The 16444-nt window shown below is 44.0% G+C and overlaps 2 protein-coding genes across 3 annotated transcripts; one reads left to right on the top strand and one right to left on the bottom strand.

Moving 5' to 3' along the window:
- Positions 1 to 399: 399 nt before the first annotated feature.
- akr1a1b (aldo-keto reductase family 1, member A1b (aldehyde reductase)) lies at positions 400 to 4560 on the bottom strand. 2 transcript variants are annotated; one of them, XM_056414117.1, is made up of 9 exons: positions 4415 to 4560; positions 3141 to 3236; positions 2776 to 2895; positions 2555 to 2706; positions 2178 to 2373; positions 1894 to 2093; positions 1274 to 1346; positions 945 to 1031; positions 400 to 674 (listed from the first exon to the last, which is right to left on the bottom strand). In XM_056414117.1, the coding sequence occupies exons 2-9, from the start codon at positions 3219 to 3221 to the stop codon at positions 609 to 611; spliced, it is 975 nt and encodes a 324-aa protein (XP_056270092.1). In that variant the 5' UTR covers positions 3222 to 3236; positions 4415 to 4560; the 3' UTR covers positions 400 to 608. The 2 variants fall into 2 exon arrangements, with proteins under 2 accessions (XP_056270092.1, XP_056270091.1); XM_056414116.1 differs by lacking the exon at positions 4415 to 4560 and adding an exon at positions 4279 to 4384.
- uhmk1 (U2AF homology motif (UHM) kinase 1) lies at positions 4515 to 16428 on the top strand. The gene is made up of 9 exons (XM_056414115.1): positions 4515 to 6563; positions 7076 to 7205; positions 8299 to 8485; positions 8571 to 8762; positions 9174 to 9268; positions 9415 to 9491; positions 10231 to 10329; positions 10436 to 10524; positions 11667 to 16428. The coding sequence occupies exons 1-9, from the start codon at positions 6257 to 6259 to the stop codon at positions 11811 to 11813; spliced, it is 1323 nt and encodes a 440-aa protein (XP_056270090.1). The 5' UTR covers positions 4515 to 6256; the 3' UTR covers positions 11814 to 16428.
- Positions 16429 to 16444: the final 16 nt, after the last annotated feature.

Below are 16444 nucleotides of genomic sequence, written 5' to 3' on the forward strand. Positions count from 1 at the left end.
ATCTGGCTTTGAAAAGGCCACAGGGATATAACTGCTTCGCTTCCCAAACTGAAAGGGCTGTCTGGCGGCAAGATAAAGCAGCAGAAATATTCTAAATATAGCGTACACTTAAAACTGGGATTTTTTTTCCCCAGGCTCACCAAATTAATAATGCTTTGCGCTCTTTTGTTTCACCAGTTTGCTTCTGCTGTCTTTAATACACTGATATTATGGAAAAATAACTCATACATATATATATTTTTAAACACTTTCTTTTTACTACAGACTTTTGCTAAATATCTTTGGCATTTTAAAGTTAATAGTGACTCAGGATGTATATCTGTGTATTCTGAAAAACAAAAGTCACCACCTGCATTACAGCACACTATTTATAGTTTAGGAAATAAAGATGCCTGCAAGTGAAGTAACAAAATGTTTATTTAGAAAATAACACGTACGTAGTATGTATACAGTCATAACTGATTTTCCCATCTTCATCACCAACGATAACTTGAAATCTGAATTAAAAGAGCAGGTTTTGACATGATCTAAAAGACAAACTCCAGGAACATGTATGAGTGATGTGGGGGTGTTGTTGAAGGCACAAATTCCGGTTGCAGTGAGAGTCGTCAGTAGGGGTCGTTGAATGGGTAGTGAGGATGTCCTGCATCCCTGGGAACTCGTTCTCCCTCCACCTGCAACATCCAAACCAAAAGTGAATGAGTCTCTCGCTCCCTCTCATGATGTGTTCATGTTCACTGGTTAAACCGAGCCTTTTCCAAATGAAGTCGGGTGCTTTCCCCCTTACACAATCGCTGCTTTGGCTTTCCCCCAAACTGTTTGAGAAGGGCTTGTCCACTGCAAAGCTTTCTGGGCCAATACTGACATTTTGCAATTTAAATTACAAGAGGACTGTAAAAACTAAACATCACATTAGTTGAAGAGAGTACATGAAGCCCACTCACTTGGATCATTGGTACGATGTAGCGCCAGCCTCTGCTCAGGGCCGTAATACTCTTCATTTCCTCCGCTTCAAGGGTGAAGTCAAACACCTTGACCACAAACGGTGAGATAAACACGTCATATCACAGTTACTGTTGTAAACTAGAGTTGCTCCACAAAAATATGATTCACACGGGCACATTTTCCTGCATAATTATCTTTTAAGTAAATTAAAATTACAAAAAAGGACCTTAATGAGATATTCTATAGTTCAGAATATCTCATTAAGAAGGCTGTAAAGAAATAATATATATAAACTTTTTTTTTTATAGCCTCATGTTTGGAAATTCACCTGAATGTTCTCTTGGATCCGGGACTCCGTCACACTCTTGGGGATCGTCACCACTCCTCGCTGCGTCTGCCACCTGCAAAACAACAGCAGACGTGCGTTGACATGAACTTCCAACACCGCAGCATCATTTGGAAAATACCTAGAAGTGAGGCGCACAGAAAGAAATGCAGACGTGCCGATAATACTGCATGTCCCTGTTGGGTTTACGGCTTGTTGCATGCGCCCCAAGTGGCGAACACATGTATTGCAGCGGGTTTAACCCGTGAGTTTCTGAACCAAAGCACCAATGTCATCTGTGTATTTGAACCACTCACTGCTTTTGATACAATACATGCTTTAATCTATTAAACTGTGATGGCATAGTTATTTTTCTACTTTGGTTGCCTTCACCAACAACTCTAGAACCTAAATGCAACATGGAATCGCTTTAAAAATGCTAAATACAGAAAGACACCTAAAAACATCCATATTTGGCTGATGTAAAACTGCAAATGTGGAAACCCAAGCTGTATTTAGTGAAGCAGATAGATGCTTAGGTGATGACAAATATCTGAAAACCTCTAACAACAGGATGGTGTGTCTTTGTGAAATCTCAATACTCAAGTGAGGAGTAGAATCACCTCAGAATAATCTGAGCCGGGGACTTTTTATATTTCTCTGCCAGGGTAGTCATCACCGGCTCCTGAAGCAGGACGGGTTCATCTGGATGTTTCCAGGCCCGGTCAGGAGAGCCCAGAGGGCTGTAGGCCGTCAGCACCAGGCCCCGGTCCCGACAGTGGGCCAGCAGCTCCACCTGAGCCAGATACGGGTGACTCTCTACCTGCCCAACCAAAACACAGAGATACCAGCGTTATCTGTGGCTCTCGGAACGCCACGCGTCGTCATCGCCACAAACACCCTGTACCTGCAGGACCGTGGGTTTGATGCTGGCCACGGCCAGGACGTCATCTATCTGCCGGCTGTTGAAGTTGGACAGGCCGATAGATCTGACGAGGCCCTTCCCCACCAGCTTCTCCATGGAAGCCCAGGTCAGCTTGTAGTCTATGTCGTCGTACAGCAAGGTGCCGTCCTCCTTTTTAGGGAAGGGAGCGTCTCCTTGTCTGGGAGATCAAAAGTGAGAGCCACATTTCAAACTCATGAAAAAATTGTAGTTTAGCTTCTGATTAAGTTCCTGGAAGAAAATACTGATATCTGCTTTCTTGATTAAAGATACAGCAAGTCAATTAGCTCGTTATGCAGATAAAACAAAAGGGATGAGAGCTTGGTGGCGGTGGAGCTTACTGAAAGGCGTAGGGCCAGTGGATGAGGTAGAGGTCCAGGTACTCCAGCTTCAGGTCCTTCAGGGTTTTCAGGAGGGCCGGCTCCACGTCCTCTGGGTGGTGCTGGTTGTTCCACAGCTTGGATGTGACGAACACGTCCTCTCTTCTCAGGACCTGGTTCACAGACGGCACACGTCAGTTCAAGTTTGACACACCTCGTGCAACTGGGTGAAGCTGTTCTACCTTGCCGGTGCCGAAGGTCTCCTGCAGGCCTTCGCCAATCTCCACTTCGTTGCCATAGATTGATGCGCAGTCGATGTGGCGATATCCAGCCTCCAATGCCCAAATAACTGCTTGTTTCACCTGCAACAGTGGCAAAACAGGACAACTGTTTAGCAAAGACGTAAGAAATAGATCCATAGGTTGATGTGGCAAACATTGCCTATTTTTAATTAGCATTTATTTAGAGAAATACAAGTAACGCTTTTGTGTATGGAAGTATATATCTACTTCTGCAGTTAGATAGAGAATGAGGGGAAGTGGAACTCAATGTGGAGCGACAGAATATTAAGTACTTTTCAAGCTTTTTTTTTTGGAAATACAACTACCTTTCCTGGTTCACTCTTCCACGTCCCCAGTCCAAGGAGGGGCATCTTCCGCCCCGTGTTGAGAACTGCAAAGTCAGTCATGCCTCTCACAAGCACCTGGAAAGGACGAGGAGAGCGTGATTCAGTCAGTGAGGGGCGCTGCAGGGATTACCCAGATGTTCAAAGCTGCAGTTGCAAGAGCTGTATGTACACTCAAAGGATCCCGTTTGATTCACGAAGCTATAAAAACTATAACATGTATTAGCCATTATATTATACTGATACATTTGATTATTTATGTATCTTTGAAGAAGCTTACATTTGAGTTTAGAAGAAAATCCCAAACTATACGTATTTTGTGCATACATCATGCTTTCCTCTAAAATTAAGTACAAATATATATATTTTTTAAACTTACTCAACTCCTTTATCATTTACTGCACTTTGCTTCACTTCATTTACACATTCAAACACGTTATTCTGATTAGGCTCTTTAATTTTAGTCGGCTTCAACTAATTATATTGTCATCTCCAATGCGTTGTGTTATAGTGCATTTCCTTGCTTTATTTACAGCTAGAGATCCCCACATGTTGGATTACAAGTCAAAGGAGTTTGCACTGTTGTTTCCACAAGTATTCGACCTACTTAGACGAATGTGGAAGTTCCATATCTCCAAACTGAAACGAAGACAAACCAACACACGTTTCCTTTGCTATGAACCAGAACCACAGTCACGTGGGGCTCCACCAGGATGACAGACAGACATCTTGCAGATGTTTCCTAAAACCCAGAGCTCTGGTCAGCTGATTTCCTGGAAAGTCACGTGCGACGCGCCACACCTCAGCCACTGCTCGCCGTGACCGTCAGAACGTCAACGCTCGCGCATTAAAATGTTGCAAACTGGATTTTGCGATATGTAGAAATGACATAGCTAATTGACTACTGATAATGTAGTAATGACTGGCTGGTCAGTGGTCACTATGAAATAGTATTGAGCTAGAAAACAAAAAAAACTTCCAGCACAAAGACGCCGCTTCAGCTCCTGATTTAAAAAAATGACTAGTGTTTTCTCGTGAAACTGACACCTGCACGAGACGGGTCATTACTACCCGCCCTCGTGTTCGGGTCAGCCTCTGCCCCCGCCGCCGACCCACTCACCCGCTTGCTGCCCCCGTCTGAACACAAACGGCGGAGGGTCAGCTGGAGAACCCGACATTTGAAGAAGGACATCATGAAGGGGGTTCAGCTCACTGGAGCACGTGACACGAGCTCTCAGACTTCCGGTCGGACTCACCGTTACAATACGTCTAAAAGCGCGGCTTCGAACAAGGACCTCTTCTCGTGGTCCCCCGAAGCAGGACAGGTACGCAGGAGGACTGTTTTGCTGCCAGACGTTCAAAAACACCACCTCATTTTCGTTGACGTTTCCCTTTCCAGGATGCCGATTCCTCCGTTTCCGGTGAAAAACACTTCCCAGACATTATGAGTAGATGGCAGAACACAGATAAAGTTTTTTTATTTAATCTGTTGATACTTGTGTTGGTGGGTTCCTCGACACGAGATTAAGCACCATCTATGTAGTGACCCCGTTGCTTATCAAAAATTGGTAATTGTGGTTGCTTGGACGTTTACTTTTGACGTGTGCAATAACCGATGCAATGTCCAGTTTGTAATGTGAAGTCATATATTTATTAAGTTATATGGCTTCCAACACAATCCCAAATATACGTTCCTTGTCCAACCCCATGTATCTAATCCCAAATAATGCATGAACACAATATCACCGGTTCTACCACGCTCCTGCCAATCTAGCAACACCTGACCCGAGTGCTCCCCCTGATTATATTGGCCTCTGTCTTAATTGACAGTGGCCTAACGCCCCCTACTGGTGGGAGGTCCAACAAACAAAAACAAAGAAAATGTCCCTTAGACTCTATAAGGCACATTTCTTGAAAGGACGTTCTCGCAGAGTTATAAGTAATAAGTCACATATGTGCCGAAGATGATTTAAGTGGTGTGTTGTATAATACTCTAAAAGCTTCTTTAAGTTAAAAGGTTTTACCTTTTTCATGCATTGGATAGCATTGGATTTAAGTGAATTTATTTATGATGGAGAGAGCTTGATACCATGTCAAACAAGTTAGTCTCCGATCAATTAGAACAACAAAAATTGAAGAAAAACAACAACATCTCGATGGCTTGAAAATAGTTTTTTTCTGTTTTGGTTTTGTGGCACAATAAGACGATCGCGATATGGCTGAGGTCTTGTTGTCTCAACATGATCATTTATAGAGAGTATAGGATAGAATCGAGTATTTTACCTGTTTATAAAAGAATATTATACACATAATGTGTATTAGTTAACAAATAAATGTAAGCTATAGTAACATGTGAGCAGGCCCACACAATACATGCAGATAGAAACAAATCAGCTTTGTGTGTTTAATTCGCTCAAATCAAAGAAACAGAGCAAGCTGAGTTTGAATAGAGGAACATGTCATGTGTAGAACTCTGAAAGGAAGAGAACAATTATATACACACATTTAACCAAACAAATATGTTAATGTTTTGATGGAAACAACATATTTTGTGAACATCCTCACCACTAGGGGGCAGACTGCGGGAATAGATGCACCGCAAACCTACAGGGAGGAAAACAGACCCGGAAGTAGGATTAATAACAACAACCTGAGCAGCAATTAGGACGAAACTTGACTGCAGTCAAAACATTTTGTTTTGTTATTTTTGTTTATTGTATTTGATACAAATTCCATATTATGAGGGAACATTTGGTGACTTGGTTTGCGTTTGTGCTGAAGCTCACCAGCTAGTTTAGTTTCTCCAGTCGGAGCAGTTAGGTTACGTGAGCTAACTTTTTATCCGACTAGCGTGACTTCCTTTTGACCCAGTAAACTAGGGAACGGTGTCATGGTATGCGCAGGTACTGTGGTCACAGGGCTGCGGGTGTAGCGGGACCGTGTGTTCGCTGTCGCTGACACGTCCTGGTAGTTCGTATGTGGCGCTGACGAAGCTCCCACTTGGCTGGCAATGCTCCTGCAGCTGCTCCCTCCTTTCAACTAACCTAGCGGGCTCCTGTTCTCCTCCTCTCCTCCTCTCCGTCGTCTCCCGTTGCCTGATGGCTCACTGCGGCTCCTCCGAGCCGAGTGCGGAGGCCCAAGCACCGCGGCCCGACAGCAACAAGCCGTCACAGGTCAGCGTGGACCAGAGCAGGAAGCCGGTGCTGTTCGAGATCTTCGGTGAGATCTGGACCGTCCAGTCACGGCTCGGCCAGGGAGTCTCGGCCTCGGTGTACCGGGTCAGCTCGGGCAGAGCCACCGCCACCGCGGCGGTCAAGGAGTTTCAGACCGACACGCAGGGAGGAGATTACGGGTATCACAAGGAGAGGTCCGTACTGGAGAGCATCCAGGGACATAAAAACATCGGTAACGACATGGTTTTTACTATTTTATTATAAAAACAAAAACGCTCACATGGGAATTAACTATAATGTATAACTAATAGCTCACAGATAAACAGCTTTGATGACAGAGTCTGTGGTTTTGGCTTCTGTTTTCAAACCCGTATGTGTCGTTTGTGTCTTTTACAAAGATCTAATGCCTAATTCCGTCTATCAATGTCATATAAACTCACTTTTCATCGTGGGAGAATATTCTGTCAGATCATTTACAAATAGTTATAGTCTGCTTTTTAATTCCGCATATGATAACCCACAACACATGATCTGGTTCCAGTAAAACATTAGGCTTGTACATGTGTCACAGTGTTCTGCAAAATAATTACGGCTGACCGCTTTGAGAAGACATGAAACTCTCACTGGCAATATCCTGTGGTTAATGGCATTGCCTTGAAGGAGGATTGTATTTTCTTAAACCTGATATAATTTCACTAATACAGGCCTCGCTTTTTGTAATGACCGAGTGTTTCTTTCCGCCAGTGACGCTGTACGGGGTGTTCACCAACCACAGCTGCATGGGTGTTGCCACCCGCTGTCTTCTGTTGGAGCTCTTGGATATCAGCGTGTCTGATCTGTTGGTGAGAAGCAGCAGTGGTACCCAGGGTGCCAGGTAAGTGATGTCCCGCTTCCTAAAAAAAGAAGAGGAAATACATGAGAGGTGTCTTGGCCTGCAGGCCGTTTCTGTTGTATTCACACTCTTTTTATTCTCTGTTGTCGCCCGCAGACAATGAAGATTCTGCAATACTTTGTTTGTGCTTCTCAATATATTTACTCCATACTCAACAGTGATGTTGAAATGAACTAGTGACACATTGTGTCTGCACCGTAATATTTGAAATTACACACATCTAAACCTAATTAAAATGTATGCCACAGTTATGCAATAACATCTTCTTTAACGAAGGCTATTGTGTTCAGTGGTTTGTGAAAGGTTCAGTTTGTGGTGCTGCTGAACTGTATTTCATTATACAGAGATAAATAATTACCAATCATTTGGTATTTACCCCATAATGTTACTTTTACCGCCATTAAAAAGTAACTTGTTACGTTACTACTTTTGCGTTACCAAGAATTATAACCCTTTTGTGGTTCCTTGTGCATGTTGGTTATATTGTCCAGAGGGTGCGTACCCTAATGTAAGCATCTGTAACTCTGCAGGCAGGAAAAACAGATGCAGTATCCCATCAACAGCTCTTTTATTTTTTTCGAGGTAGCCAAAAAATGTTTCCTCCATGTTATGCCGCATAGGGATGTTTCATCCTGATATTGGTAACGTCTTGTCCATCACGTAACCGGCTACACGCTTGATAATTTCCCTCGCAGTGACGGCCAAAAGCCACTCCTGTTCTAGAGTTGTAGCACCGTCAACGTTCTCCTCCTTGATTAGCAGGTTGTGAAGCTGGTCGTGTGCAGGTGTCCCTTCACGTTTGAAGCAGAGTTCTGTCAGATGCCAATACCCCACGCACAATTTACATTGCTGGTTTGAAAACTGGACTGAATATCTCATTACTTCAATTGAAAATGAATGCGTTACGATAAAACATGATTACAAAGTACAGCATTATCCCTAACTGGGTATGATACAGGCTCCATGTGGCCTTCACGAATGAAAGATTGCCTCAAAACTATTGGAAAGTTAATATAATGAATGATGGTGGGTGCTTGAGCTCTGTTTAAAGTCGTGCTGTGATATCTGTCGGCAGACCCCAGCAGGGCCACTCCATGTGGCTTATCCAGCACTGTGCCAGAGACCTCCTGGAGGCTCTCGCCTTCCTCCACAGGGAAGGCTACGTCCACGCCGACCTCAAGCCCCGCAACATTCTCTGGAGTGCTGACGACGAGTGCTTCAAGCTCATCGACTTCGGCCTCAGCTTCAAAGAGGGGAACCAGGTGGGCGTGCCGGTGGGATTTGAAGGTCAGTAAAAGTGGAGTTGAGTATTGAGTTCTAACTCGCTCGCTCCATCCCCTCCTTCAGGATGTCAAGTACATCCAGACAGACGGGTATCGCGCTCCAGAGGCCGAGCTGCAGAACAGCCTCGCTCAGGCCGGCGTGGAGGTGGACTCGGGCTGCACGGCCGCCGTGGACATGTGCAGCCTGGGCATCGTCCTGCTGGAGATGTTCTCAGGAATGAAACTCAAAGAGACCGTCCGCTCGCAGAAGTGGAAGGTACGACAACGCTCTGCTCGTGGTGGATTGACGATATTGATTTAATGGAACACTCTCAAAATGTGCAACACGTTTCATTCCAGCATGAAAAGATGGAATTGTCTTTAGAAACCTTTAATTGTCACTTAGATTTAAAGAAGAATAAATTGGCAGACTTGTGACGTCATAACAAAATTAAATTATAACAAACATCTATGTTTTAGATCGTGAACCCATTTCGATGCATGTTTAAACAAAGTAACGGGGAAAAATATCAGTTTTTATCAAAGAAGAAATGAGAAAAATTGACGCTTTTGAAATTATGAAAATAATAAAGGACATTTGTAGAATCAACTGTTCAGTCAGGACAAGTCGAATAAAGCAGATTGTTGGTTGCAAAAGAAAAAAACAAACGTGTTTCTCTCCTTTTAGGATAACAGTGGCGCCATTGTTGACCATCTTTTTGCCAGTAACAGTGTGGTGTGCCCTGCTATCCCTGTCTATCACCTCAGAGACCTTATCAAAAGGTAAGTTCTCACACAAAGCTTTAAATTCAGATCGCGTGGATATGACTGTCATGCTACTCACTCTACCGTGCGTTGAGCGGCTTACCTGTGTAAGCCGGGGAATATTGTCTCGTACATCAATAGTCATTTTGATACTCTGTCTGCAGCATGCTTCTCAATGACCCAAAGCAGAGATGCTCCGCTGAAACCGCCCTGCTGAACCCATTCTTCAGTATTCCCTTTGGTATGTGTCAAGATTTGAGACATCCTCCAAGATTAACAAATCTATGAGTGTACCACATTTACAATAGAGACATACCGGATACGGGAGCTGCCAGCTTGAGATTCTGACAGAGAGACGGAGTCTGTGCAGTAGTGATGGGGGTACTGGAGCTGCATCGTCGAGGTCACACCCGCCGAAGCCAATCGCGAGCCTAGCACGGCCACTGCTCCTTAGCGTGAGCCACGTAGCTGCTACGTTAACTCCATGACAGCCGTTTGGCTAGAAAGACACAACAATGAAACGACGTATCTCTATAAATATATTTATGATCAATCTGGTGCATGTCCTACAGGCCGGTGATCTGTCTCCTCTCAATGCTCCTGCTCGACGTACATCTTCTGAGCCTCCGGCTTTGCGACCGCGACTACTTCACTCAAAGAAGCTGTCAGTCACAGCTGTCAATCATGACATCTCCCCCCCCCTCCTTTTTTAGTAACATCAATTTACTCATTAAAACCGTAAAAAATAAATAAATGCATCAGCTTGATAAGAACTACCTGCTGTGATAGAAACCGTCTCTGGGTACATTTCTATTTGATGTTTGGTCCATGTCCAATCAGCTTCCATGGAGGGGGCGGGGTTTATGACCTATACCGCAGCCAGCCACAAGGGAGCGATGGATATGTTTTGACTTTGATGTCGTCCTCAAGTCCTAAGATATTTACATGTGTGTGTGTGTGTGTGTGTGTGTGTGTGTCAGCTCCTCACATTGAGGACCTGGTTCTGCTGCCCACTCCTGTCCTGCGTTTGCTCAACCTGATCGATGACAGCCATCTGCACAACGAGGAAGAGTATGATGGTACAACACTGTCTTTACATTATGAAACGACTTAGTGCATTTCTAACTTCCCCGCTCCTATCAAGTGGTAAAAGTAAGTCCAAAGGTCTGTCATTGTTGTTCCCAGACATCCTGGAGGACATGAAGGAGGAGTGCCAGAAGTATGGTTCGGTGGTTTCGCTGCTCATCCCCAAGGAGAACCCGGGGAAAGGACAGGTTAGTCTGTTTTTTCGTTAGCCAGCAATCTTCAGAAGTGTTTAAATTAAAGACAAAATGTGAGCCGTTACAGGACATTCTCAGAGTAAGAAATAACATTTACATTTATTGTAATCATAGAGACCCTCAACTAAGTTTCAGGTGTGTCTCCTTTACTCAATTTCCCCCAATATCCACTGGGTGCAGCGGCACGGCAGTTCTCTCTGGTGCTGGAGACGATCCACTTGCAATTGTATATCAATGCTTTCATTTAACAACAATTAGCTCTATTGGCACATTTCATTTGTTAGGGTTGTTGTCTTTACATATTTCCAGCCAAACATATTATTCTTGTTTGTAGCGAGTGGAAAGAAAAAGAAAGAGGCATTCATGTTCCCGTTGTGACTTATTTTATCGTACTTTTGTAATGTTTAGTGAGTTACGTTACAAGCGTACTTATTTGAGCCCAAACCACCATCTTTGCCAAAACCTAACTGAGTAAACATAAAAACTAGAAATACCTATGTTGGAAGTTTATTTGGAAAAGACACATTGCATCCCTGATGCATCCAAAAAAAGGCCCCTGATCCAAGCCGTTGTTACCTGACGAGTTAGGAGTGAGATTGCGTTGCCGCGTGCGGTGGACACCCGGTGAAGTCACTCACGCACTAATCCAGGGGTCGGGAACCTAAGGCTCGCGAGCCATATATGGCTCTTCCGGTGATGGCATATGGCTCCCAGACAATTTTGAGTTTAAAAAAAAAAAAAAATCTCTGCCCGCCCCCCTGTAATTTTCTCTATCGTGCCAGATTACAGCAGAAGTAATTTAAGGTCCTTTTCTTAAAGACGTCTTTGTTCTTTTATTAAACTAAACGTCCGTTATTGATCGTCTCTACAGCAGCATGTCATTCTGTTTCTACGTGTCGCGTTAACACTTCCCGGCTCACGCCGCAGAGCGCCGATGCCGGCGTGTGCGCCCCCCCCCCTAGCATCATGCAGCACCAGAAGTCGCATTAAAAGCAAGACATATTTAATTTATTATACGCTAAAAATACTTTATGGCTCTCAATGAAATATATTTGGCTTTTATGGCTCTCCCAGTCAAAAAGGTTCCTGACCCCTGTGCTAATCCATCAACATGTCTTGTGTGTGTGGCCCTTCAGGTGTTTGTAGAGTATGCCAACTCCAGCGACTCCAAGGAGGCTCAGAGGCTGCTGACGGGCCGCACATTTGACGGGAAGTTTGTCGTGGCCACCTTCTACCCGCTCAGCGCCTACAAGAGGGGGTACTTGTACCAGACGCTGCAGTGAAGTCCTCAAGCTCAATTTACACCTCTGCCCTTGTTTGCATGAAAGAACCCGACTGTATCGCCCACCACGGGGTCCACCTTCTTCTCCCTTTGGGGTCAAGGGTTCTGCATGTCATTCATGTGGGCTTTAAACCCGTGGATCTGTGTTTCTAGCGACGTGTAAATAGAACTCAGCCGCCATTTCTGCTGCCTCCTGTCTGCACTACTCCTAACAGAGCCAGAGGTCTGCGGTCTGTGCACAGCGGCTCGTGTTCTAGATGCATTTAACTCTCATTCATTTCAAGAAATGACCACACTGAAAGAATGAAAGATGAATGAATGAACGACAATAATAAGGACGAGTGACATCTGATCTGGATGGACAGGACGAAAGCCTTTTTATCAAATGAAGCCTGGAGAAAAACGTCTCTGTCGACAGATTGTGAGAGAGACGAGTGGGATGTGATTAGAGACATGTAGCAGGGGGACACTGACCCCTCTGATTGGACTGCAACACTGAAAAGCCGCAGGAACAATTAAATGTTTTTGAGTACGTGCTGAAAATGATCAGATTCCTTACGCTTGCGAACCGACGGCTGTCTAGAAGAAACCGGAATCGTCCGGCATTTCCGCGCTTTAATTTGACTTTGCAGTCGCGGTTGGCAGTGTACATGAAAGGAGTAGTTTTAAGCCACCGTAACTTTGGTGGCGTCATTCTTACAAAGTGGTCTGTAGAAAATTGGGACCCTCCCGGTGGAAGTCGGTGTAGTTCACCCTGTTGCTTTCTTCAAATCCTCCACACAGCGACTGTAGCACGATGCATGTTCCCCGAAAGGCCGGACTTGGTATCGTTTCGTACTCCAGTCAGTTGCAGCCACATGCAGAACAGAGTATGGTTATATAGTGTTACGTTGTATTATTACATCAGGGCAATGGAACCGTTTAACAGCACGACTCTGTTGCATAGCAGCGACAGAGTCGGCGAGCTGGGTGTTTGTTGCAGTGGAGTTAATATCTAATATCTATATCGAGCACCCATGAAGCCCACTGCGTCACACCGAAACCTCAGATGGTTTAATGCATTCGAGCTCCCCAAGACGCTGCTGCAGCACCCGGCTGTGCTCCGCCTGCATGTCTCTGTTCCTCGATGCAGACGCAGACGCCTGAGGGCATAATTCCCATCGGGCAGACACATTCACCTCCGAAGTCGTCTTCACGAAGCGTTTCCACTGCATTCTGGTCAAAGCCAGACTATACGCGATCTTTACTGAACACTACAAGTGACAGCGTTGTTTTTCTAATGCCGGTATTGGCTGCAACTAAATACAAATTAAATGCTGTGCTACATATTATATATATTTATTTATTTTTCAGCACCATTTAGGCAAAGTCGCTGTAACGGGCGCGCTAGTGGAGAAGCGCCATGAATTGACAAGTAATAATGATTACAAAATATATATTTATATAAATATATTAAATTAGCACCTTAACAAACAGGGTTTACAATGTGTTTTAACAGATACAAGCAAATCAAAATGAAGACACAAGGCCATTTATCAAAAGAAGGCCCAAAACAAGCGAGACAAAACAAGTTCTTGCTTCTCTAAATCGTCCGTCCTTTTGCGTTCCGGTCGTGTGTCAGATTCATGTTGCAGGGCACAAATAAACAGAGCCCTGCTCTGACTGAATAGGTCGTGTGATTTGACTATGTGGGAGAAACTTCCTGTTCCTATAAAATATGACATTTAAAGCTTAATGGCATATAAATCTTCCTTTTTCTGAGACCTATTTTTTTAATAAATAATGGTTTTTTTGCGTCCCCTCGAAGAAAATAGATTTAAACTCTCATATAAAAACAGAGTTCGGGCTAAAGTACGTATTCTCAAACATATTTTTCTACCACCTTTTACGTGTATGTGCCTTAAATGTGAATTCCAAAGTTTCCACCCGAGACTCCGATAGTGTCGCCGGCCTAAAAAAACCAACTTGATTCGTAACTCCAACGACTCGACTGGACGGAACCTTTCAATCAGCGATCCGGGGAGCGTCAGCGAGATGGTGACAATGCCGTGGTCAAAATGCATTTCCTTCCACGATTCAGTCTTCAACATTTGCCCTACTTTTGCTTTTTAAGTTTGTTTTTCGTGTGTGTGTGTGTGTTGCGTTCTGCCCCTAACACGTGATATTTTCCGTAGTTTTCTGTCGCAGGTCCGCCGTATGTTTACTGCCTCGACGAGACTAAACCCAAGTGCGGATTTTAAACTCTGCGGCGCGTGGAGTACTGTGAGGAGGATCCGGGCACTTGTTTGTTGAGTTTACACTTTAATAATCAGAGGAGCTGCGATGGTGAGTTTGTGTTAAACTGATCTCAGGCCAGCCTGGTCTCTGGTTACTGAAAGCTACAAGGAGAAGCACAGCTGTTTATGTTATGCGACGGACTTTATTGACATGAATCCACTATTTGTAGCCACACTGCCCTCGATAAACAAAGCACTGCAGCAGGATCGGGTCATAACTGGATCAGTCGCTTCAGGTGGCGGTGCACGTGTGAGGTGTGTGTGTGTGTGTGTGTTTGTGTGTTCATGTTAACGGTAGGTTAGTAGTTGTATTTGGCGTTTGGGGTTTAAATATTTTTTGTTTATATGCAAAGCAGGATTCTCCATTGATGAACGAATAAGGATTTTGAAAACTCCATTCCTGCTCTGACTTGAGTCGACTCGGCTGCGGCTCGTAAAGCATTCAGTCGTATCAGAAAGAGCTTCTGCAAATGACTTCCTTTATTTCATTTGAAATATATATTGTGGCGACCGCCGACCTCAAAGATACAATATGAAGTGGTTTGCTGCACGCCGATCCTGTTCGGGGGTAAAGGAAGCGCGTGTTAGTCGAGTCCTGAAGTGTGTGTGTGTGATTTGTATCATTGTGGAATTTGTCTCTTATCTTTAGCTAATTATATCACTATGAAAGGAGTTCTTTACGTGTGTGTGTGTTTTCGTTCCAGATGAAGTGTGTGTTATGCAGTTGTTCTCCCTACCAATGTGACGTTATTGGACTGACACTGTGTGCACTTGGTTCATGCGTACACTCTTACACTCTTACACTCGACCATGAAGGGACGTCAACACGCTCGGGCCGGACCTGATTTCAAGATTTAAGTGGAGCAGCTTTGTGAAATTATCAGATATGTTTTCTACTCATTGAGGACAATATGCAAGCTACGGCTCAGTTAATCAGTTATTTATATTTATTTGTTAAACAGTAGAATAAATAGTTGAAATGTGTTCATCACATTTACCCAGAGCCCAAAGTGACGTCTTGAAAACTGATCTGAAACGGGGGGGGGAGGGGAACTGGAGACGTACTTTCTCCGAGTCATAACGTAAATCTTAAAATGCAACACAAATAAACGTCCCTAAATCCACCTGGGATGTCTCGTGTTGAAGTCTTACCTTTTCAAACACGCACTTCTCTTCGGGGCTCACCAATGACTGACTTCGACTCCGTTTATCGTTCATTTCACATCTAAGAAGACTTTTTTTTTGTCTTAGCTGCTCAGAGTGGTTTCTTTGTGCACTGACAGATTCAGGGTCTAACTTTAATTTCATTGCGCCTGACCTCGAGGCCCGACTTTGGTACAATCTCAGCACATCTGTGCATTTGTGTCAGTCTAGGTAACTTGGACTGTGTGCGTGTGTGTGTGTGTGTGGAGGATGAAGTTATAGTTACTGGAGGCATTGTTTCTAAGTCTGTCTGAGGCCGATATGTAACATTGTGTGTCAGTCTATTTTGTTTTGTGTGTGTGTGTGTGTGTGCGCATGTGTCTATAGCTGAAGCGCTGTATGCAGCCAGCTGTTTATACCGTGATGTCGATATTATTCATTCCTATTAACGAAGCACACATTATTTAGTCTTTACAGCACAGAATTTAAAACGATAAAACATAAAACGACTATTGAGAAAACGCTTCCTTCTCCTCCACTTCCCAACTCAAGGCGTTGGCCAATCAGAACAATCGCTCTACAACTCGTCGTCTTTGAGCCCTTCTTCATGTGAGATTCTCTCAATTTAAAGCTGCATTCGTTGATTTGGTTTCACAAGCCGTTAAAACTAAAATATACTCAAAGCGCTGTAGGAGTGAGACATGCAGAGTTGGGTAATAATTCTCTCATTAGTACAGCTTTAAATGTCGTTGAATAACTTGGAAACAATGTTTTGAACCCACATCTGACTGAATTGCTTTTAGCTAACAGAAACCAAAATGATTTGAAGAGGAGGGAGACGATCGTCACGACAGTTGTTGCCTTTTTTTCTTTTTTTTTGAGGATTTCCTTTTCTTTGTACCAGTTTGGTTGAGAGGCCGTTGGTCAGTGGTCCATTTGAAGAAGTATGATGATTTAATTTGGCCAAATACATTCTCATGATTCTCCTCAATAAAGCCTTAAAATATACGTTCATGTTCATTTCCGGTCCCACAAGTCAAAGGGAACCGAAAGCAAAGCGATAACGCTCAAAGAACGCACAACGTGAGACGGTAATCAAACTGTGTGCGGTCGTCCACGCTTCACTGCCTTCCAGTCATGGCTCTCGTGCCGTTATGAATCTATATCTCATAATAAAAAAATGGTGATTGACTTGAACTTTGTTTGTTTGGTG

The sequence above is a fragment of the Pseudoliparis swirei genome, chromosome 5 (genome assembly GCF_029220125.1).
Source record: "Pseudoliparis swirei isolate HS2019 ecotype Mariana Trench chromosome 5, NWPU_hadal_v1, whole genome shotgun sequence".
Taxonomy (NCBI): Eukaryota; Metazoa; Chordata; class Actinopteri; order Perciformes; family Liparidae; genus Pseudoliparis; species Pseudoliparis swirei.